This window comes from Pygocentrus nattereri, chromosome 14, assembly GCF_015220715.1.
Source record: "Pygocentrus nattereri isolate fPygNat1 chromosome 14, fPygNat1.pri, whole genome shotgun sequence".
Classification (NCBI taxonomy): Eukaryota; Metazoa; Chordata; class Actinopteri; order Characiformes; family Serrasalmidae; genus Pygocentrus; species Pygocentrus nattereri.
The window spans coordinates 19,309,371-19,334,466 of NC_051224.1; the positions used below are offsets into that span (position 1 = coordinate 19,309,371).

General features: G+C 41.3%; 1 protein-coding gene across 1 annotated transcript in view; it reads right to left on the minus strand.

The window, feature by feature from the left end:
• Nucleotides 1-19,316, minus strand: part of map3k3 (mitogen-activated protein kinase kinase kinase 3) — a 32,125-nt gene extending 12,809 nt beyond the window's left edge. Inside the window, exons 1-8 of the mRNA XM_017697491.2 lie at nucleotides 18,254-19,316; nucleotides 15,521-15,924; nucleotides 5,001-5,085; nucleotides 2,632-2,762; nucleotides 2,492-2,532; nucleotides 1,340-1,439; nucleotides 1,012-1,125; nucleotides 807-927 (exon numbers count right to left, since the gene is read on the minus strand). Coding sequence (XP_017552980.1) covers nucleotides 807-927; nucleotides 1,012-1,125; nucleotides 1,340-1,439; nucleotides 2,492-2,532; nucleotides 2,632-2,762; nucleotides 5,001-5,004 — 511 coding nt within the window. The 5' untranslated portion in view covers nucleotides 5,005-5,085; nucleotides 15,521-15,924; nucleotides 18,254-19,316. The remainder of the gene's footprint in view (nucleotides 1-806; nucleotides 928-1,011; nucleotides 1,126-1,339; nucleotides 1,440-2,491; nucleotides 2,533-2,631; nucleotides 2,763-5,000; nucleotides 5,086-15,520; nucleotides 15,925-18,253) is intronic.
• Between the last annotated feature and the right edge of the window lie 5,780 nt (nucleotides 19,317-25,096).

Genomic DNA, 25,096 nt, shown 5'->3' on the forward strand with positions numbered 1-25,096 from the left:
AAGCTGTTAACAAAGCAATTCTACGTGGTTTGATGTAAAATGCTCCATTCTATAGAAACTTGCAGAGTTAGCGCACACTGGTGGTGATAGAAACCAGATGGAAGAGATCAGATCTCTAGAGTTTAATGCCTATAAAAGGATCCTCGTGGAAAGGTACTGCGTGAAATGCTGCATGATGTTTTACAATAGTTTTGAGATCAGGTTTTGTTTTTGCTGTTTTCTTTTTTTGTTTGATCATGTTTATTTTTTCAAAATCCATGATGCAAGAGGACATGTGGGGCATTGTAAGGCTAAATAGTGCCAAAAAACCTTATTTGTTAATCATCAGCAGCATTACATTTAAAACTCAGAAGACATGTGTAGAGTCAATAACTGTTTGAGATAAAATGGCTATATCTGTGTTGTGACACCTGGTTCCTACCATGACCACTTTCAAGAAATCTGAGTCGGAAAGTTGATCCACAGTGCTCCATTTTACATGAAAATAAATTTTGAAAAATCAGTGGAATTCCCTTTTAAAAAATCTTGTATCTTAAGCTATGTCTAAACTATTCAAACCCTCTGCTACCCCACAGGAAGAAATATACAGCTAGCTATGGTGCTATTGCAGGACAGATTTATTACAAAATACTATACCTGGTATTATATTGGTGCCATTGCCAGCATCCGTGAACAATGGGCTTCGTTACTAGGGCAACTGTGCCCCTGCAATTTCACATTTCTGAAGCAGTTTTTAAAATTTCTGAGGCCATTTATAGCTTTTACCCATGTTTAGTTTCTGACCCCATGTGTGTGTTTGCACTCACTGGTGGATGGGTGGCGTCCCCGGGGCTCTGAAGACTGATAACCTGTGCTCACATCTCCTGTTGACTGTGAAGCTTTAATTCGCACCTGCTTACACCCAGAGTGATGAGAAGGTGAAGACACCTGCAGAGCAGAACATGCATCTCTCATTAACACTCTGTGTTTGATGTCTTGATTAGCCTTGATATGTGTGTGTCTGTTACTTACATTACTGTGCTCCTGAGTCATTAGCAGGATCTTTATGCTCTTCATGTTAGAGCTGCGGTCCAGAAGATCAATGGCCTTGTCCAAGTCATCCTGACCTCGTAGGGGAATGGACATCTATGCACAAACACACGTGTTAATTAGATGTTTGTGTCTTATATGAACTAATTAACTTACAAACACAAAAAATAGATTAATGAATTTTTACATACTTCTATTTTAAAGAAATGAAAACAAAATGTTCAAGATTCATTGGATTAAACAACAACCTCATTTAATGAGATCACGTATCTGTGTATCTATGCGATTTTGTGTGTTTGTAGATCAGTACCTCATTATTGATATAGTGCAGGTCTAGCTGCTGTCCAAAGGCAGTCTTGACCTTTTGCTGGACTTCTTCAAACTGCACAGGCCGACCAAACATAAGTATCCTACACATGCACATAAACACACATACAGAGGGGGCAATAAACATAAAGCCAGGCCTTCTTCAGATGTGTAACCTAAACCTGCATATGCATACACACACAGGAGCTGAGAGTTGCAGTGCACACAGATTCCTGAAAGCACACCTAGCATAGTTGTGGTTTCTCCTGGCAGCCACAGGCAAACCACAGTCTTTTCCCTTTCCACTCAAATACCAGTCTGAGAGCTGAGCTAGGGAATGTGCGTATGTGTGTGTACCGTAAGAGTTTATTAGTACTCTTTTCTGTCTTTTTATGTACATTTGTATACAAATGTTTGGGTACCCCTGGCCAAATTAAGTGATTAGAAGTAAATACAAGCTCTGCAGCAAATAATTTTTTCCTGCAAATGTTTGAAGTTTGATAAACCAAAAACAAAGTAGTAAGTGTGGCATGTGCAAAAGTTTGGACACTTAGTAACACCACCTCTGGCAGCTATCACAGCTTCCAAACACTTCAGGTAGCCTAGTTACAAGTCTTTGTATTCCTGTTTTGCAAATTTTCACCCACTTCCTTATAACGCTTCCAGTTCTGTGATATTCTTGGGCCATCTTGTATGTACAGCATCTACTTACTGATTTTCAATGATGTTCCAATCCATGGACTGTGAAGGCCATTCCAAAAGCTTCAGCTTGCACTGCTTACAGTAATTCATGGAAGACTATTAAATATGTTTTGGATCACTGTCCTGTTGTAGAAGCCAGCTTCTTTTCAGCGTCAGTTTCTCACATCACTGTTTCACATTTGCTTCCAGAATTTGCTGATATTTAGTGAACTATTCTTCCATCAACCTTTGCAATGTTTCCTGTGAAACTGTCTACAATATAACCCCAAAACATAATAGATACCCACAAATGCTTAACAGGTGGCAAAAGTGGTCTTTTCATCAAATACTGCTTCCTTTGTCTCCAAACAGACTTCTGGTGAATGTGGGCAAAGAGTTGCGCGCACACACACACACACACACACACACACACACACACACACACACACACACACACACAATAATTTACACTCACCTTCTCTCTCCACTGAACTCAAATTTAATTCTAACGTCATCCTGGAGGTGGAGAAAAGGAGAGCGTCACTGTGAGCTTATACAGGAGTTGCAAAGGTCACACTCCACATGAAATCTGGCACCCATATTTGTGTGTGTTACCTGTCTGTTGGTCGTGCTGGCAGTGTTAACAGGCTTGGCTTTGGCTGTGTCGTAAGTCGACATGGGTTGCCGCCTGGTCATCTGCAGGGCCACCAGGTCCTTCATTATAGAATGGAGAGCCTGTCTCTCATCTACAGAGGAAAATGAAAGAATGAAATAAAAAGTGACATTGACCTTCTACTCAAAGACTAAAAAGAATAGACGAGCTATTATTTAACCTGTAAAAATGTTAGGGTTGCTCAATGATACCATAATTTTATAGGCACCTGCAGGTAACTGCATTAAAAATATATTTATATTGGCATAGGACAGATGTTTAGATTTCACTGATATTTCGAACCGACACTTGACAATGTATTTATTATGCTCTGGAACAGCCGAACATTTAGGTGACCCTGAGCAATTATGGTAATTGGGGCAGTCGTGGGCTGGAGGTTAGGGATCCAGCCTCATGACCGGAAGGTCGCCGGTTCGATCCCCAGAGCCGACAGCACATGACTGAGGTGTCCTTGAGCAAGACGCCTAACCCCCAACTGCTCCCCGGGCGCTGCGGATTGGGCTGCCCACCGCTCCGGGCAAGTGTGCTCACTGCCCCCTAGTGTGTGTGTGTGCTCACTAGTGTGTATGTGGTGTTTCACTTCACGGATGGGTTAAAAGCGGAGTTGAAATTTCCCCATTGTGGGACTAATAAGGGTCTCTTAATCTTAATCTTAAAATATCTATTTTAGAGGGGGGTGGGGGGGGTTAGAGAACCAGCCCTGTGACCGGAAGGTTGCTGGTTCAATCCCCTTGGCTGACAGTCCATGACTGAAGTGCCCTTGAGCAAGGCACCTAACCCCCAATTGCTCCCCGGGCACCGTGGATAGGGCTGCCCACTGCTCCAGGCAAGTGTGTTCACTGACCCCTAGTGTGCGTGTTCACTAGTGTGCATGTATGTGGGTGTTTCACTGCATGGATGGGTTAAATGCAGAGGTCTAATTTCACAGTGTGCAAACACAGTGACAAATGGTTGTAAATTCTATTTTTTTTTTACTCCATCTGCAACCCTTTAGAAATAAATATTATATTTCTCTATTTCATCAAGCTTTAATCAAGTATATTCATTTTTATATTTTATACATGTTTGTATATCAGCATCGACACCAGCTTTGGCAGATATTTACATGAAAACTGTCTGATACTGACCTATGATTTACATATAGGTGCATCGTTACATAACGTAACCTTTTAACTCCTTTAAAATACCAGACTTATTACATACTAAGGCTTATTATTAACTACAGCAATTTCAAAGCAAACTGGCTGAGCTGTTATAGACATGCTAGTAAACCCTGGCCATTTATGGTTAAAGATGTCAGTTATTGCTATGGATAACATATCTAATTTTACATGAAATTATTTCTCAAACCTCATTCGAGCAAGCAGAGAAATTATGAATAAAGTGAAGATTTAAAACATTTTTTGAAGCCACACTAAATTTGAGTTCAGAAGTACAAGAGGAGTGGGATTTTAGGGAAAGTTGAAAAGCGCATATGTTCTTTTTTGTGAAAAGGATAAAACATCCTTTAAATTACCATCATATTTCTGTCACTGTTGAAAAAACAGTGACTTGAAAAACAGGGTAAAAGTTGTATAATTAGTTGCAGAATCAGGGCGGTCAATACAGAATGTTTGTTTTTTGAATAGTATATTCAAAATGAAAGCAATAATGACATCTATAGGGTAAAGTGACACTTTATAAGGAATTCAAAGTAAACTAATTTCAGCATCTTCAATGTGTCACCAGCATCTTCAATGTGTTTTCTGCTAGGAACAGTGAAGCTGCAACGGAATTATTTTGTAACTCCTGTCTAAATAAGATTGTCCTTGCACACATACACATGCTCAGTGAGCCGTATGCCAGTGTAACGGAGCCTGTGTGAGAGAGAGATTGCCATGTCTTTGAGATCTTTGTTCTCATGTTTGAAGTGAGAGTGTGAGCTGTGTCTTGGCTTCGCTTGCTCACAGGGGGAAAATATTCTCACTGTGTAGCTTGGACAGACTTCACACACCTCCGGAAAGAGAGAGAGTAAGAGAGAACCGGAGGAGCCTCATCTAACCAGCAAACCTGCCACTGGGTCCAGTACACATTATGAAGCCAACAATACTGACTGTGCGTCAGTAATATCTTTCTTTCTCACTCTCTTTTCTTCAGGCATTCTCACTGCTGCTAGGCTTATCAGTGTATTTCTCTGAATTTTTTTAAACAGAAGAATGCTCAGAAAGGCAAGGTCACATACCTGTACCTACAATGCATTTAGTAATCTATTACCTTACATTAATGAGCTTTGTATATAACTAAGTGTATTAAGCAAAGTAAAAGAACTTACTCATATTTGCGGCGTGTGCTTCCCTTTTCTGATTCAGATCTGGAGTCTTCACACACTTAGTCTTCTAGCACCACCCATCAATAGCCTGCAAATGTGTAGATTTCAGTCATGATCACTGTTGTCATATAGTGTTTCATTCAAACACATGAGTGCATCATTTACAGCATTCCATGAACTCGAGTAACTACAGCTGAATTTAACTTGATACAAAGATGGAAGTGTATCAATCATCTGTGTTTTTAGCATCCGGAAGCATAGCTGGTTAATGTTGTCTAGCCATCAGCTGGATATATACCATTAGTGGCAACAGGTAGCCTATCTAATGAGACTGTGTAGCAAAAGCATCAATGGCAACACTGATGCACATCTGCCTGTCAAGCATCATTGGGCTGGGGGATTTGTTCCTGTGAAGCAAAGTGTCTAACATGTCAGTTAAAGGTTGACTGTATAAAGCTTTAAAAACCAGATATAAAATAATTTTTGTCATCAAGATATTATACTGTTATAGCCACATTTATCTAATAATTAACATTTAACATAAATATACCCCCCGGTACCCCTACATCCTGCAGCAACGATAATGCTACATTATGATATATGGTTATGCCGTAAAAGTGCATCTCTACTAATAACACCAATTTTAAACAAAAGAAACCAAAAGCTAGACATGTCTTCCTTGTAAATCCTAATAAAGCGAGTCACTGTCATAATAATCATCTTCATTTCTTCACCAAAGATCTCTGCTATGATAGTACTCAACTTTCATTATCATCATCATTACGGATAACAAAAGACTAACAATGATCTTGTAAAGCTTCATCAATTTTTCTTTTTACAGTGTTTACTTGACCTAGCACTGTTTAGGAGGGTGAGACAATTCCCAGAGCAGTCTTGATTTTCAGACGGTTAACATAATAAAGAGTAATCAGGCCAAAGTGCAGTGTGAATCTCTGCCCAATTCTCTCCCACAGTTAGACATATGAATCTGCATGTTGTGTCTATGGAGGAAGAGGCTCCTAATGAATTCCATCTCTGACAAACACACACCTGGAGTGTCTAGAAAGTCTGAAAACCAGCAAAATAAACACATATAGCATTTAACAGGATATTTTTGTATGCTGCATATGGTAGGTTTTCCCTGTTTAAGCAGTCGTGTAACAGCAGTGGACGCATGCGTGCATGAGTGCATGCATGTACAAGTGTGTGCGTGCATGTGAGACCGGAACGTCTGGGCTGGAAAAGAGCTGAAACTCGAGCTTTGCTGGAATAAAGAATCCTGGCACAATGCATCAAGAAAGAGAAAAATATTTGCCATTTAGAAAAGCTTTCAGGTTTCAGTTCCTCAGCCCTCTACAGCCATTAAGCCTTCCCAGAGCCATGGTAGAACTCCCTTGTAAACATTAAGAGGGTAATATTTTCATATATCATAAAAAATAAAATTCCTACAGCAAACTGGACAGCATGAAGACATTTTCTTGTGTATGAAAAAGTGCCAAAATGAAGACTCAATCAATCAATGTTGACACTGGTGTCCAGTTTTTCTGCACACAGTTAACAAAAGAGTCCAGATGCAGTTTACTGAAAGAGCTGCTATCTAAAGATCCAGCAGGATTTTTTTTAATGACCTTTGGGTTAATCACAGCTGTCTCCAGCACACACACTGACCTTTAAGAGCTCTGCTTGCAGCTAAGAGAGTGTCACTGTTAATGGCAGAGCCCATCTAAATTTCTGCACTGAGCTTCATCAGACCAACAATAACATTCACCACTGAAATCACAACAAAGCGATGAACATTGAAACAGTGCTGAAACACTGGATCTGCAATCTACTTTTGCTGGAAAGGCAAGAACGGTCAGGTTAAAACAATGAAAAAATGAGGTAATGGTTTCATCTACAGTCATGCAGAACAGCCTGAACTAAGCGCAAGGCTGAATGGCCTGAGTGTTACTCATTTACTCCAATGTGTGAACAGTCTTGTTTTGCGAAAACGAAAACCGCCCTTAACATTTCTTCCATAGTTTTTGTCATTTTTTGACACTGAAACAAAATGTAAAGTTTGAAAGTAAAGACTAGAATCTTTATATACACAAATCAAATCGATGGAAATGTAATTCCTCATATAACTGATTAACCTATTATGTAATTATTGGTCAACACATTGACTACGTTAACGCAATAAATGATTAACGTCGCAATTTTTAACAGCATTAATGCATTTTTCTACTTTGAACCTTCAGACCTCTGAAAATAAACCAGCGGTTACAGCAATGTTGTGAATTTGTTTATCACTGAAGCAAATAGAGCCTGAAGTATCATTTAAAAGCACTGCTGATGTGGTAATATCCGCAATTCAACAGGCTACGCTGGACAGTGCTTGCAGAAAAACAACGATGGAAACCAACGAGCAGCAAACTAGAGCTGCGTTCCAAAGCCTAGCCTGCAGCCGAGGTAGGCTGCATTTCTTGGCTGCTACGTCATAGAAGGCCATTCCAAAGTGAAGGACTCTTCATATACAGTCTAGAAATGCAGCCTAAGCTCAGAGTGATTTCGAAGATGCAACTAATGTATCCTTCCAGGCCTTCAGTTTCCCACAGTTCTCTGCTCACTAATGACGCGAAGGAGAAAACAGCACCACGAAAATGGTGAAAAACAGAGCTGCTGGAGCAGAGCTTGATTTAAAATGTAAGTAGTTCACGTCCTTGAATTCATCTTCGTTATCTTATAACGTGTAAACTAGTTCATTAAAGCATTCGGCAATATATCGTATATATTAATCATACTAATTGACATGGCTTATTAGCAACAATAACAACAAACACAATGGGCTCCATTTTCTCTCAACAGTTTCCTCACAAGTTTCACACTGCAATGTCAAAAGGCAGGAGCTGTTCTATGTGTGTGACCATTAGGCTACTAAGGAAGAGTCTTCACAGAACAGTCCTACCGAGGACCCACACTACCTCAGCTGTGGCTAGGCTTTGGAATGCAGCTTAGATGTGGGCAATATGGCAAAAATATAATATCAAGATTCTTCAAGAGGTTTTCACAATACATAATAGACCACAATGTTATTTTTTTCTGATGTCTGATCAGTTGGAACAGACAAAAAAGAACCAGTAGCGCCACCCATCCATCCATTATCTTCCGCTTCTCCGGGGTTCGGCTCGCGGGGGCAGCATCCTAAGCAATGAGGCCCAGACCTCCCTTTCCCCAGCCACTTCCACTAGCTCTCCAAGGGGGGTTCCGAGGTGCTCTCAGGCCAGCTGGGCGATATAGTCACGCCAGTGTATCCTGGGTCTTCCCCGGGGTCTCCTCCCTGGTGGACTTGCCTGTGACACCTCACGAGGGAGGCGTCCAGGAGGCATCCTAACCAGATGCCTGAACCACCTCAGTTGGCTCCTCTCAACGTGAAGAAGCAGGGGCTCTACTCCGAGTCCCTCCCGGATGACCAAACTTCTCACCCTATCTCTAAGGGAGAGTCCAGACACCCTGCGGAGGAAACTCATTTCGGCCGCTTGTATTTGCAATCTTATTCTTTCAGTCATTGCCCAAAGCTCATGACCATAGGTGAGGGTGGGAACGTAGATCGACTGGTAAATCGAGAGCCTTGCCTTATGGCTCAGCTCTTTCTTTACCACAACAGACCGGTAAAGAGCCTGCATCACTGCTGACCCAGCACCAATCCGCCTGTCAATCCCCCTTGTACCATCACTCATGAACAAGACCCCGAGATACTTAAACTCCTCCACTTGAGGCAAGAGCCTATCCCCGACCCAGAGAGGGCTCTCCACCCTTTTCCGCCTGAGAACCATGGTCTCGGATTTAGAGGTACTGATTCTCATCCTGGCCGCTTCACACTCGGCTGCAAACCGATCCAGCGAAAGCTGAAGTTCGTGGCCTGATGTCCCCAATAGGACCACATCATCTGCAAACAGCAGCAATGTGACCCTGAGGTCACCAAACCGGACACCCTCCATCCCCTGACTGCGCCTAGAAATTCCATCCATCCATCCATCCATTTTCTAATCCGCTTCTCCGTCAGGGTGAGCCTAGAAATTCTATCCATAAAAATTATGAATATGTGACAAAGGGCAGCCCTGATGGAGTCCAACTCTCACTGGGAACGAGTCTGACTTATTGCCTATGCAAACCAAACTCCAGCTTTGTTTGTACAGGGCCTGAATGGCTTGTAGCAAAGAGCCATGTACCCCATACTCCCGAAGCACCTCCCACAGAATACCCTGGGGAACACAGTCAAATGCCTTCTCCAGATCCACAAAGCACATGTGGACTGGTTGGGCAAACTCCCATGAACCCTCGAGAATCCTGGAGAGGGAGAAGAGTTGGTCCAGTGTTCCACGACCAGGGCGGAACCTGCCCTGCTCCTCCTGGATCCGAGGTTCGACTATAAACCGGACACTCTTCTCCAGTACCCCTGCATAGACCTTACCAGGGAGGCTGAGGAGTGTGATTCCCCTGTAGTTGGAACACACCCTCCGGTCCCCTTTTTTTAAAAAGAGGCACCACCACCCCAGTCTGCCAATCCAGTGGCACCGCCCCCGATGTCCACGCAATGTTGAAAAGGCGTGTCAGCCAAGACAGCCCCACAACATCCAGAGCCTTGAGGAACTCAGGGCGGATCTCATCCACCCCTGGAGCCTTGCCACCAAGGAGCTTCTTAACTACCTTAGCGACTTCGGCCTCAGTAATGGACAACCCTATTCCCATGTCCCCTGACTCTGCCTCCTCACTGGAAAACATGTTGGTGGGATTGAGAAGGTCCTCAAAGTATTCCTTCCACCGCCCAATGACGTCTTCAGTCGAAGTCAGCAGCACACAGTCTCCACTATATACAATGCTAGTGGCACACTGCTTTCCCCTTCTGAGTCGCCTGACTGTTTGCCAGAATCTTTTCGGAGCCGACTTAAAGTCACTTTCCAAGGCCTCACCAAACTCCTCCCATACACAGGTTTTTGCCTTGGCGACGACTGAAGCCGCAGATCGCTTGGCCTGTCGATACCTGCCAGCTGCCTCTGGTGTCCCACAGGCCAACCATGCCCGGTAGGACTCCTTCTTCAGCTTGACGGCATCTCTCACCTGGGGTGTCCACCACCGGGTTCGAGGATTACCGCCCCGACAGGCTCCAACTACCTTACGGCCACAGCTACAGTCAGCCACTTCAACAATGGAGGAGCGCCACATTTGAAAAAATACTATCGCAAACTATGACCACAATAGTTTGTGTTCAACATTTTACATCTTGCGCTTCACCAATGTCAATTACACGGGCCTATCGAAGTTTTCATTGTAAGGAAACGTGCAGTTTGCGCAGTACACTTTAAACATATTGCGATCGTGTTTGTGTTATTGTGATAATGTTGAATACCACTAAATTGCTCAGGCCTATAGCAAACTTACAAAAGCAAATGCAAAGTGAAAAAGTACAGCTTCCCTCAAAACAAGACGGAACACACCAGTATGACAAGGCCTACAATCACGGAGTGATAGGAACATGCAGCCACTGTCGCTCACAATGACATGGCATGATGTTCAGTACATGTAAACCTTGCGTTCACATAATAAAAATGATGTTACTGAATTACTGTGAGCAATAAATAGATTCTGATGAAGCTCACTTTGTCTACTCATACAGCAAATTGCTTGCTTTTGAAATGAAACAAAAATCTCTCTTTAGGGTAAAATTTGAGCAAAAAATCATGATTAACTCTAAAAAAATGAATAAAATACAGGTTTTATCTTTATATAATTACGTACATATGTTTTAAAAGTACAGAAATACAGCAACAATCCCAGGCTTCTAAGGGCTAAGCAAAAGAAACCAGATCAGAGTAAAGTTAAGAGTGCCACCCAAGTTGACCAGTTGAATCAATCTACACACATAACATTGTGTGTATAACAGCTTTGTGGTAATTCTGACAGTTGGGCAGCTTATTTAAGTTCATAGCACAGATGGCTATTCAGAAATAGGTACACCCACCCCAATCACACACACACACACACACACACACACACACACAGTGACAGAACACTGCAGTTAACCTCACAAGCGACGGCAGAGTATGCTTTGCATTTGTGGGTAAAGCAGAAGCGGAAATATCTAGCTATGTGATGTAAATTGTGTCCTATTGAAGAACACTGGCTACACTACTTCCTCAGTCTCCAATGCTTCTTTCCTCAACCCCTGTCATTTTCTCAGCCACACATTTTTGCTTCTCTGTGCCAACCACATGCCACACGCATAAGCAATTCGTTCTTTTCGGCCCTGCCACTCCTGCCAGAGGGGAAAAAAACATTTAGGCCTTTGATCTAGCAATGGCATGCATAACGTCATGTGAAATTAATGCTGGCATTTTGGAATTCACCTAAATGTTAAATCCTGAAACATTAAATCCAAATGACTTTTCTGGTGTTCTTTATAGTCTGAAAAATCCAAGACAATCCTGTGACAACTTGAAACGCATGCAATGCATAGTTTCCCTGTGGCCACCACCTGTTTTACAGCAGTTTCAGAAATGGCTCCAGTCTAAGCAAAACAGATAAGGGATCTATAAGCTGCTGCTTGTACATCACTGCCTCAAGGGGATGCACACGACCACAAAAAAACTTCTCCAGTGATTTGCTATCAAAAACAGAAGACTGTTAGTAACTATGTGCATCTATTACCTAAAGGCCGTACCAGAAACATGAGGCTCTTCTTTCATGATGATGATATTCCATCATAATGTAAGCCCCTATGCTATCTTGCTAAGTGAATTTTACAGAAACAATTGTGTCAGAAAACAAAGTGCTCAGCAAAGTGTCTAGCTACCTCAGCAAGGTGATCAAACTTATCGCTTCTGTGACTGATTCAGATTTGTACTTCGAGTATTTTTCAAGTATTGCAAAGTAGGCTAAAATATGAAAATGATGGACTGATGGATTGGTACTTTTCTGAGTATTTTAAATGATAATATTGTTACGTAAGTATCAGTTCCATTTTAGACCTTCACATTTAGCTCCTAAATCCTTGTTTGGGGGAAAATGTTTTTCTGTTCTGTTGGTTCGGCTCCTCTTGCTCAGACTTCTCACCTTGGAGCCTTAGCATTTGACTTGAAGGATCAGAGTTTGTGATGACTAGAGTGATCAATATGTTTTACCTGATATTGTCTTTAGCACAGTCTGCACCTTTGTTATGGTTCCTTAGTAACGAGTTTCTGAGCCATATTTTTTAAACTCAAGCTAAAGTTGGTAGATATTTTTTACTGCTAGTCAAGTCAAATTCTCACTTAAGCAACAAGATATTCACTTGAGTTTGGTTATAGGGCCCTCCAACCACCTCTGGCTGTAGTTTAGAAGTTCTCTGCTCTGAGAGCAACATGAAAGAGATCTGAATTTGATCTGGATGCTGCCATTTACATAACTTTTTCAGTAGTAAACAGCTCATAAGCTAAACATAGCACTTAGCCTTTAATTGCAAACAGATGTGTTAATGAACTTTGCTAACTTGAGCAAAGTGTCTAAGTACCTCGGCAGGGTGATCATTGCTTTGGTGGGTGTTTTCAATGAATCAAGGTGGTCATGCAATCCAAAAATAATCCCAAAAAAGTACGATTTTGGGTAAAAAAATAAATGTAAAAATTGTGTATCTTTACTCATGCCACACTGCTGACTGACCAATGTATTCATATATTCCAAGTTGTACTATATATTATGTTGGAACAGAATATTGAAATGGGTATTTTGTCCATATCCTGCAGCCTTTGTAGCTGGAGAGTGGACAAACATGGCTGGCACACTAATTTACAGCAACTTACAGTTAGGACAGTGAATCAAGTCCTCTCAAAATGACTTAGAATAACAAAAAACATTTGATAAGTCTATTGTTTCTTACTGCCTTGCTTTCTCTTTCTCTTTCTGTCTGACCCCTGCTTCCTTCACACTTCTGATCTTAATTACTGTCCTATAGGAATGTGTGGAATTTGGCTTAAGCAGTGGACCATCCGTAGGTCTTCTGCAACAGCTTTATTTTGCTTGTATTCCCTCCCTCACACTAGCTGGAATCTCACTAATTTCTCCTTGTTCTGCTCCTGCTTTCAGGTGTTTAGTCTAGAGTTGCTTTTCCCAGCTGTAACTGTGGCTCTGGGGCTGAGGCCTGCTACACATGGTGGGGTTCAGAGTCCAGTCAGAGCCTGGGGCTTATAGAAATTCCTGCTGGAGATCCCCAAGTCCTCTAGCAGCTCAACTAAAAGGTTCCTGTCAGCTCAGGGGTTCACATGGCCAAGTCAACAGTCCTACTAGACAACAGGAAAAGGCTGTTTTTTCTTTTAAAGGTTACAGGCTGCTCCAGAGCAGATGGCACATTATGTAGTAAGCCATACTGGGCTGCAGTCTGGGTCTATAGGGGGTAAAAACATAGCCTGTACTTACACTGAGACATTTAGAAAAAACAGGAGACAGCAACAGGAGTAAATAGTACGTTCAAACATGCAGATGCATTCTTGAGCTTTCACTTAGGTTTGCTCAATGGATTCAGCAAGGTGTCTTAATTTAGTTATGCCTAGGGCTGAAAGACTAATCGCTTTTATATCAACATCGCAATTTAACAAATGCAATTTTCAAAAATTTATATCTACATTATCAAAAAACACTGCTGTACGTGTTAAGCAGGGAAATTTAACCTTATAACACATAGCTTGTGAACTGCCTGTAGATAAGTTAGACCAATTAGTGGCAACCAAACCTTCATTGGTTGTGACATCACAACCACGACTTACTGGCAGTCTTGCACACAACATTCAGGGATCAAGGCTCAAGGCAGAAAAGGTGGATAATCTGGCCAAAAAAGGCCTAAACCTTAATTTATAGAAAACTATCTAAACTGCAAGAATTTCAATCGTAGCTGCAATATTAGACAGGAAAACGGTAACTGGATATGTTTGTCAAATCGTTCAGCCCTAGTTATGCCTGTTCTTTAATTTGCACTATTACTGTCCTCTCGAAATTATGTTTTACCTACTGTGAACTAATACTTCTTGATCTGTGTAGTTTTCCTTTAAATCATAGTGCTGTTGTGAAGTGAAGAAAGGTGTTGCACAACTGTACAACCTTTATTATGATCATCATCATTAGTAGTAGTAGTAATGGCGTTATCAACCTATAACCAACCTCACCAACATACCGCCAACCTTCAACCACGTGCGGTCTCGTCTTTGAGTTGCATTGATTCTTGTGTCAGCAACTACTCTGTTCTTTCACTCCTGTCAGAACCCACTGTTTGACTGAGCTAAAAATGGCCAGCCCTTTTCCCCTAAAATCACAGATAAGGATCTGCTTTTGTGTGGTCCAGCTGTGGTACTTACAAGTCTAATGGTCTAGTTAAGAAACTGAACCATAAACACACCTGTTGACAGTGGATATGAAGAGGATAGCACTGGGGTAATGCAGCAGGGTTAATGAAACAGCAGAACAGAGTCATTCTCATGGGTGTTCTCAAAATACCAGCAGCAATGTATATTAATGTGGGTTAAATCTGTACTGACAAATATCCACACATGGGTATGTAATCTAATGATGCTAGTAGCAACACTATCCTGTGCTTCAGAGCAGTCCTTTTCAGTTCCCTTTTTTCTTACAACACTTGTCATTTGATTCACTAAGTACAATAAAAACAAAAAAGGCCAACATACAGGTTTATGCAACCATTTAATATGCTGTGCTTTAGCAGAAGCTACAGGACATCCTGCAAAGTAGGCTAAAATATGAAAATGATGGACTGATGGATTGGTACTTTTCTGAGTATTTTATATGATAATATTGTTACGTAAGTATCGGATCCATTTTCTGCCTTCACATTTACTTCCTAATTCCTTGTTTGGGGGATGATTTCATTGTTCTGTTGGTTAAGCTTTGGTTGCTCACAACTCTCACTTTGGCGCTTCAGTACTTTACTTTAGTAAAAGGATCCTAAAAAGGGGATAGTGTCTCCTAGCAACCTCAGTTCATAGTAATAGATACAAAATGTACTGAGAATTTCCATCAAAAACACAGAAAACAGTATTTCAGCATTTTTTGGACCTGATAAGTTCATATCCACTTTAGTTCTGCTTGAGTCATACTTGAGAACGACAACCTATCCAAACATGTTACAGAGAACTGTATTATGCGCTACATGCATGCGCTTATTTCCGTTTGACAAAGAAAGAATAGGACCAGAATCAGGATCGTATCTGTGTATCTCATTCAAAGTTAGCGATGACTAGAGTTAGTTTTACTTAATATTCTCCTCAGCCCGGTATGCAGCTTTGTTATGACCTTACAGCTCTACGATAACAGAGGGATTTCTGGGCTGAATTTTAAACTCAAGCTGGATTTGGTAGATATTTTTACTGCTATTTGGGTTAATCTTTCCCTGAATTAACAAAATATTTATTTGATTTTAGCTGTAGGGTCCTCTGGACAAAGTGAAGGAGCTCTCTGCTCTGAGGGCAGCATAGATGCTTCCATTTAAATAACTTGCTCACCTCAATTGGTAGTGCAGTGTTCCTTCCTCGACTTTTTCCCTTGAGCTTCTCAAAAAAGTATGAATAACTGGAAACTGCCTTAGTTCAGCAATGTTGTCCCCAGAAATCCAGCTTCTCTGCACCTGGAGTAAAGTAGGCAAAGCAACTGTGCCATCGCTAAACTGCTACCCAGGGCCTGGGCCCCTGGGGGCAGCCACTTAGGCCCAAAGCGTCCCGCACCACCATGGAGAGAGATTAAGTCCAGAGAAAGAAAGCAGAAGTGGACAGTTGTGGTCTTTCCTAGAGGCCCACTGTCACTTCATACTGTGACAGTACAGGAAGCTTCCCCAGCTACATGCACTTGGTCCAGCACTTTGATGAAGCACGGAAGCCACCTTCGTCTTCTCATTGTAGCTGTGCACAAACTGAAAACAGAGTGGAAAAATAAATGAATTAATACCAAAAAAGCATCAGTTTCTAAGGGTGTAGCAAAATTAGTACAGCACTGAAAATCAGAAAAATATCAACATTTGAAATTGTGGAAAAATGGAAATTTAACACCATCACCCTCATTCTTTTCTACATGTCTCTCATTTACTGTCTTTCTTAGAATTCACAGGCAACAATCAAAACTAGGCCTATAGGTGCATCTATTTTTATACTGTTTATAGCTCAGTTAACTTAATTTTTTGATAAGATCACTGTTTTTTCTGGGATAATCCAATCTGTTTAATATATAGTTAGAGCTCTTTGCACAAAGACATTTTACCACATAAAATGCTGAAATTGAATTTTGAAACAATCAAATCTTGATCTCAAAAACAAAAACTGCATCAAACTACAACACATATATATCGTTACAGCCCTATCTATCTCAGGCCTGCCTAACTTCTCCAACTTCATTTTCTTGGGACTTTGTTCCCTATACATCCCATACTTAGGTCGTTACTAAGTCATAAAAACCCTTTATGGGATTTCCATGACTATTTTCATGTTTCAGTATCTAGGTAAGTAAACTGTTGTGCATCACTTTTTTCTGGATGATTACAGCACCCACATTTGTGTCCTCCAGAAAACCAAGAAGCCAGAGGTGGGTAGTAACTGGCTCCATTTACTCAGTTATCAACATGGCTCAAATATGAATATTAAAGAGAGCAATTTTTAAATCACAGTTGTTTTAACATTTTTAAGTCGAAAACTGTGACCTAATAATACAGAGCTTGTAAACTTGCAGTCTGGCACACTACATCCACTGCTCAAAACCCAGGGCTAAAAAAATGGATACGCTATTTCTCTTGGCAAAAAACAATTCCAAGAAAAAACAATCACAACACTGGTCGGAAAAATCACAATTAGATATTTTCCACAAGTCTTTCAACCTCTGTCACATGTATTTTAGGGCAATTCTGATTCATTTCCACTTTCCAGAATATTTTCAAATGACAATACTTTTCATTTCATTTCTATTCAAGTACATCTCTGAGGAAAATGATCTTTTTAATCGGTTACATTATCAATATTTTATTTTCAAGATTTTAAACAGGTATTTGAAGTAACCAAGAAATCATGTGCAGCCAGATAAGAATAAATAAAAAATACTTTAAATAATTGGAGAGCAGGCTGTCTAAAAAAAGTCTAGAAGTGTTGAAAAAGGAAAAATTCAGTGATTGCAGGATCAGACAAGGGCTGGCACCAGTCTAAGCCTCCTTCAAAGCATCTATGAAGGATCCCCACGTGACCCAAAAAAATATTATGATATATGATACTGCAGTTGTTCCATTTGTATCACAAAAACATCACTTTTAATCATCTACTGAAGCATTGTGCATTTGGGGATTTCCACTTCAAAAGAATAACTTTTTAGCTATGACCATGACAAAGCCTGATGTTGTGGACAGGGTAGGAAGTAATTGTGTCTGAGCATCCAAAAATTGCCAAACTGAATATCAGGAGAGATCATTTTCTTGAATCTTTTTGAAAACCACTGGAAATGTTTAATCAGATACTCATGTATCACAGGGCAGAACCAGAAAAGGTGTGACAGAGATCCTTCAGAAACATGACACCTATCGCACTGTAGTGATCCCACCCTGTTAGATTTCAATCACTAACATGTATTTTTGTTTGTGTTTACTTTCAGGCTGATCTGCTGGTTCAGCTCCTGTAATGCTTGGTGACTGCACACACCAACTTGAGAGATTCATCATTTACTTTAGGCAAAAAGCATCTCTAAAAACTGAAGAAGAACAACAACAACAACAGAGCTTCAGTTCCTGTGCTGAAAGATGCCAGATGTACTAAGAATCTACACTGCAGTTTTTAAGTTACTCAGTACTTTTTTACCTGGTAGTTTTGTTTTGTACTTTTACCTGAGCCGGTACTTCATCAGTTCTTGCTAAGTGTGTTTAACTTCCTCTACACACCTTTGAAAACAGCACGAAGCTGAAGCCAGCTTGTTGTTGGAATTTTCCCGTTCCACCTTAAATGGTGCAGCAGGCACATTCTGTCGCCGAAAGCGGCTGCACCATTTAAGGTGGAACGGGAAAATTCCAACAACAAGCTGGCTTCAGCCTCGTAAAACAGCTCCCTGACATGGGACTATAACGCTATCTAGCAGAAGGAGCCCAGGGGCCTCCATGTTTGACAAAAAATGGTTTATTTGCAGAAAACGAAAAACAAGACGTCGAGTCTGTTTTTTCAGCTGAGGCAATGTCAGCAAAGTTAGCTTAACTAACCTAGGGTTACGTTACATACCTCACATTTAGGTCCGCTGCTGCTAAATCTCTCCCTCTTCAACTTTCAAACTGCATACTGTGCAGAAAAGTGTTGATAGCAGAAGGCATGCCGTTACTTGCATGTGGAAAACAGGAATCGGCAATGAATCACGAAGCCAGTGGCTGATGCTGCAGCTTTTGTGTAAAAATCCATTTGAAACTGAAGCGAAGTTAAGAGGGGAGGGGAGGGAAAGGGAGACGAAGCGATTTCCGCGAATCTGATGGCTTCTTTTCCTGCTAAGTTTGCAGATTTTTGCTCCCTCGCTCCGTCCGTTAGGGCCGGTTGACTTCAGCAGGAATTTAGTCCTTCTTTTCCTCAGTCAAACGCAGAAAAGTCCGTTAGCTCCGATCCTGTAGGCTAACGAAGTAACGTCAAAAAATACGTTACGGAAAACTTAACACATCGTGACGAGAAGCTCTGTTATGAAGAACTGTTATTTTGTGTGATAGATGATGATAAGTGTGCACGTATGGAGGTGAAAAACAAGTCTTTATATGTCCTAAAAACGAAAAACCTGACCGGAAAACCTCGACCTTTTCGTTGTTTTGACAAAATGAGAGTTAACTAGCTAACGTAGCCGCATCCAACGGCTAATGTTAGTTGAAGCTCGATTAGCCAAAGCTCTTTTCCGTTGTTTTGCGCTGATGGCTTTACACGGCAAAAACTCAGAAAAGCAACACAAAATGCGCCTTTCTCAGGCTACACAACGTTCAGTTGCACAAAACAACAATAACCTTAAGGCCGAAACCGTAAAGCGAATATTAACGCTACGTTTTTTTAAGACACCAAAGCCTGAAACTGAATCTTTAACGCTGCGAGTTTCCTGACAGAAAAAGAGCGATTCGTCACCGGAACACAAACGTTTGCTTCCTTCAAAAAACGACAGAAAAGTTTAAAGAAAACCCCGACGAATAGGTCAATTAGAGTTGTCCAGTTCGTTTAATAGCCGGTATTAGGCAGATAGACCCCGCGTACTGTCCACTAACATCCATTTCACGCATCTTAAGTAGCACTAATGTCGTTACTACCGATGTTCGACTCGTTAGCGAACCGGCTCTTTTGACCGAATCGATTCACAAGTTTCAAATGCTTCGAATGGCTGTTGTAGACTGAAGACGTTTAAAGGGTGAAATTAAAATGACACAAAATATAACCAGAACGAAAACACGTTCAAACGTAACGTCACTTAAGTTTGTTAAATTTGCATCCGAGATCGGTAAATGCGAAAGCTGACTCGACTCGTGAATCACTAAATCGTTAAATCTAACGTTCGATTCGTTGTTACTGACTGTTCACAAGAATCGGTTCCCTAAACTGAATCTCGTCGCTAATGTTTACGTAAACGGCGCACTTCCACCTCACAAAGTAAACCTACCAGTATTAGACTGCTTTATTTACCTACAGATAAAAGAGCAGTGTAGGCAGTAGTAATGGCTCTATGACCAAATCGATTTATAATAGACGGTAAACTGACGCCACCATAAGTAAATGTTGCCAAGTGCAAGGTTTGTTTAACGTCCAGGCTGGATCCGTATAAAACCATGTCATGCTGAAACGGTTGTTTGCAGCTTAGAATCGCTATTCAGATTGATGGAAAATGTACTGTAAATATTTGTTTTAGTTCTATATCTTTAATTGAGGCCTGACGTTATAATACACTGCTCAGAAAAATAAAGGGAACACTTAAATAACACAATATAACTCCAAGTAAATCAAACTTCTGTGAAATCAAACTGTCCACTTAGGAAGCAACACTGATTGACAATCAATTTCACAGCTGTTGTGTAAATGGAATAGACAACAGGTGGAAATTATTGGCAATTAGCAAGACACACTCAATAAAGGAGTGGTTCTGCAAGTGAGGACCACAGACCACTTCTCAGTACCTTTCTGCTTTCTGGCTGATGTTTTGGTCACTTTTGAATGTTGGTGGTGCTTTCACACTTGTGGTAGCATGAGACGGACTCTACAACCCACACAAGTGGCTCAGGTAGTGCAGCTCATCCAGGATGGCACATTAATGTGAGCTGTGGCAAGAAGGTTTGCTGTGTCTGTCAGCGTAGTGTCCAGAGGCTGGAGGTGCTACCAGGAGACAGGCCAGTACACCAGGAGATGTGAAGAAGGCCATAGGAGGGCAACAACCCAGCAGCAGGACCACTACCTCTGCCTTTGTGCAAGGAGGAACAGGAGGAGCACTGCCAGAGCCCTGCAAAATGACCTCCAGCAGGCCACAAATGCGCATGTGTCTGCACAAATGGTTAGAAACCGACTCCATGAGGATGGTATGAGGGCCCGACGTCCACAGATGGGGGTTGTGCTCACAGCCCAACACCATGCAGGACGCTTGGCATTTGCCAGAGAACACCAGGACTGGCAAATTCGCCACTGGCGCCCTGTGCTCTTCACAGATGAAAGGAGGTTCACACTGAGCACGTGTGACAGACGTGACAGAGTATGGAGACGCCGTGGAGAGCGATCTGCTGCCTGCAACATCCTTCAGCATGACCGGTTTGGCAGTGGGTCAGTAATGGTGTGGGGTGGCATTTCTTTGGAGGGCCGCACAGCCCTCCATGTGCTCACCAAAGGTAGCCTGACTGCCATTAGGTACCGAGATGAGATCCTCAGACCCCTTGTGAGACCATATGCTTGTGCGGTTGGCCCTGGGTTCCTCCTAATGCAGGACAATGCTAGACCTCATGTGGCTGGAGTGTGTCAGCAGTTCCTGCAAGATGAAGGCATTGAAGCTATGGACTGGCCCGCATGTTCCCCAGACCTGAATCCGATTGAGCACATCTGGGACAACATGTCTCGCTCCATCCACCAACGCCACGTTGCACCACAAACTGTCCAGGAGTTGGCGGATGCTGTAGTCCAGGTCTGGGAGGAGATCCTTCAGGAGACCATCCGTCACCTCATCAGGAGCATGCCCAGGTGTTGTAGGGAGGTCATACAGGCACGTGGAGGCCACACACAATACTGAGCCTCATTTTGACTTGTTTTAAGGACATTACATCAAAGTTGGATCAGCCTGTAGTGTTTTTCCACTTTAATTTTGTGTGTGACTCCAAATCCAGGCCTCCATTGGTTAATAAATTTGATTTCCATTGATTTTTGTGTGATTTTGTTGTCAGCACATTCAACTTTGTAGAGAACAAAGTATTCAATGAGAATATTTCATTCATTCAGATCTAGGATGTGTTATTTGAGTGTTCCCTTTATTTTTTTGAACAGTGTAATTAGAAGAGCCCCTTTGGGTCCCATTAGAACTATATATATCTATAGCACATTTTCCAAAATAAAGCTGTTTTGCCATTTGGTTTCCATTTATGGACAGTACTGACTGGAGGGTAGTGCGTTTACATACTCCATTAAATACATACATTTAAAAAGTGAGACAGATTTGGTTTTCCATGAAATCACTGCCGTCGGAAATAAAACCTCGTATCTCAAAAACGGTAACTTTACCGGAGAAAGCAAACACAGTTTACTTCCAATGTAAGTCAATGGAACCAGACATCTCCCCCTAGTCTGTGTGATCGTTTGCATCTGGCGCCGTTTAAGCTGTTAGTTTCGTTTATTTATTTATTTTTGAAGTAACCAGACGTCAGGCAGAATTTGGTAAGCCTACGTTCCGTCACTTAATTGAAAGGTGCACAGCGCCCCTCACTGGTCAAGCACAATTAATGCACCAACAGACAACAAACGTTCTGAATCATCCAGGTTTCCTTCTAACCACAAAATAAGTGAAGCATTGTTTAATCAACTTTAAAGGAACAGACCCATTGAATTCCCAGGCTTATTGCATTGCTAAGACCTATTACTGAGCAACTACATTTACAATTGAATTTACTGTGAGGAACAGAATTCTGGACCTGGTCAATTAAAGGGCAGTTCTGTCCATTTTTCACAAACAACGTAAACAAAGCTACGGTTTGATGTGAAAAGCAGCCGAAGCTTTATTTGTGATTGGACGTTTTTTTTTTTTTTTAAACATTCAGGGCATTGTAAGTCAAAATGCCCACTAATTTACTATCCTTGGCACTAGATACAAAAACTCAGGACACGCATGAAGGTTCACTGGTTCTTTTAGCACTGTATGTGTCATGACCCCTGGTTTCGATCACCACCACTGTGAAGACAGCGTGAGTTGTAAGTAAGCACATTTCAAACTCAGGACCCACTGAACTGAAAACCGCTGAATTGTGCAGATTTTTTAAAAAATTGGTGAAATTCCCCTTTAAACATACCTCATATGTACATTTTCTGAACTTTTTTTCACTAAAATTTAGACAAAATATTACATGGAGTATAGGCTCCAGCACCCCCCTGTGACCCTGATGGAGAAGCGGCTTAGAAAATGGATGGATGGTTGGATATTACATGGAGTCAGGGACGGATCATGGGCTCATGAGGAACCCCCCCCCCCCCAAACAATGATGTTTGTGTGTGCTTAGAATAATCCTCATTTTGCAGTAGCCTAGCAATTGCCTTCCCTTTCTTGTTGTTATCTGGGCTTTCGGTCATTTTAAATATAGAGGCAGGCTATAGGATGAGGGGCCTTTTGTTTCCTTTATTTAGCCATTACATATTCAAAGGCATCTGGGTTCTGCATGTGCAGTGGACGGTCCCCAGCCTTTGAGCTGCCTCGGGCTTTGTGGTCAGAGGCCCTATTGACTTGGGCAGCCTCTTGGCACAAAGACTATTCGTGAATGGTAGAGCGAGCATCACAGTGAGCACTTTCACTCTCTACCTGTTCAGATGATCCTAACACTAAAATGCTTTTGGGGAAACTGGACCCTGGTGAGTAATCCATCCCGCACAAGTCCAAATAGTGACAAACCAAAGTGTGTGTGGGGAACACCAAGTGATCAGGGTTAGTATTAAAATAAGTGCCAGAAACTGGATTTAAAGGGCCAACAATACATTTCTTATCTACTCTGTTTTGTCTGGCTGCCCTGTATTGTGCCTTAAAAAGCAGACCAGGCCGAGACACGCAGAACTTCAGCGTGAGTGGGTGGAGCTAAACTGCTGTAAGCTAAATAGGCAGATACAAGAAAATGCATTGGATTTTGTGACATCATAAAAAAAAATTCATTCAAAACAAAACCTTGTATCTCTAAAATAAGCTTCACAGGAGAAGGAAAAATATACTTTTCTTCTTATGTAAGTCAACTGAACCAGAGTTTTTTTTCCAATGTCATTTTAGGCTGTTTCTTTAGGCCCATTCATGTTGAAATTTTTACACAATGTAAAGAGCAACAGGCATGTTTTAAATTACGTCAGAAACTGAAAAACAGATATGAGCTTCTGTTCCGACAGCAACGATATGAGCCCTTTAATGCTGTTAAAAGACCACATAAACAAATCCACACAAGCAAAGTCTTTATTTCTTTTCTCCAAAAGCGTGTACAAAAATGAAAAATAAAAAAAGGGAAGAAAGTGAACACAAGACCATGGGAGGGGGGAGAGAGAGGGGAGGAGGGAAAAAAAAAAAAAAAAAGGAGGAAGGGCAAAAAAAAAAAAAAAAAGTCACATTTTGGTTCTCGGAGTTCAACAGAGTGCTGCTGAAGAGGGGAGCTCAAAGAAACAGATTAAAAACAAGAGTAAAAATAAAGCGCCACCTTAAAAAGCCAAAAACGTCCTGCTGTTTTAAGGCCACCAGATATACTCCACTGATCAAGTTTTGACAGAGAATAATCCACTTGGTTTGAACACTCACACATCTCTCTCCGCTCACTCAGCCCAAACTGACTGACATTTAAAAATAAACAGCTTTTCAGTCCTACCTTAAATAAGCCACACATTTACTGAACATCCACATACAGACGCATCACAACTACGTTCAAGCGAAAGACGACACGTTTGTACCTTTTTTCCTCTATTCTGTTCACTGTTAACAAAACAAAAACAAAAAGAAAAAGAAAAGAAAAGGAGGTGACACACGTTCCCTCCAGGCCTTTTCCTATGATACGGTGCAGTTTGGTACCTCGGCCCACACATCTGACTGTCCATGTAAACACAGTGATTTGTGCCTGTGGAAACCTCAAGCTGCGTTCTCAAATCAAAGTGAGCAGATCGACCAAAACATTAAATTCAGGGGAGGAAAACAGATGCAGATATAAATCTGAACAGTCTAAAAAGCAGAAGTCAAGAGGTTTTTGGGTAAAAAGTAAACCCAAACTGTACAGTCTCTCATTCAAGGACTTGAAATGGATACGTATTATTATTATTATTATTATTATCATTATTATTATTATTATTATTTTCATCATCATCAAACGAAGGCTTGGTAAGAAAATATTCTGGTTCATAGTAGGAGCTTCTGATAATTCTAAACCTCACAGCGCATTCTTCAAATTCACAGTAATCTTGAACATGTAAGACAAAAAGGGCTTCTGTGGCATTTAAGAAAAAAAGAAAAGACATTAGTTCCACCTTTCAAATGGCTTTCAAAGTACATCTAATGTTGAGAAATTCACTGAACTCTGAGTGGGCAAACGCTGACCGCGAGACAAACCGTGCGCAGTAACTGAAAGTCAAAGCTTCACTCTAGTTCCTGAAAGTTCACTGTGCTGTACCTTCTCCGACCACCAGATGGGGCTCTAATCTACTCACAAACTGATGCCCCAACGCCCCTAAACATGAACTCGGCTTCTCCAGTTCAGCCACTTCTGCACTAAATAGATCAGTTCTGAAGAGAATCTTATATAATGCAAAACATGCTGCACTGCACACTACAGGATGGAACAGCCATATTATTAAACTAATGAGGCATTTAAAATGATTCAAATGATTAAAATGACTAAAACAAAGTTACAGGAC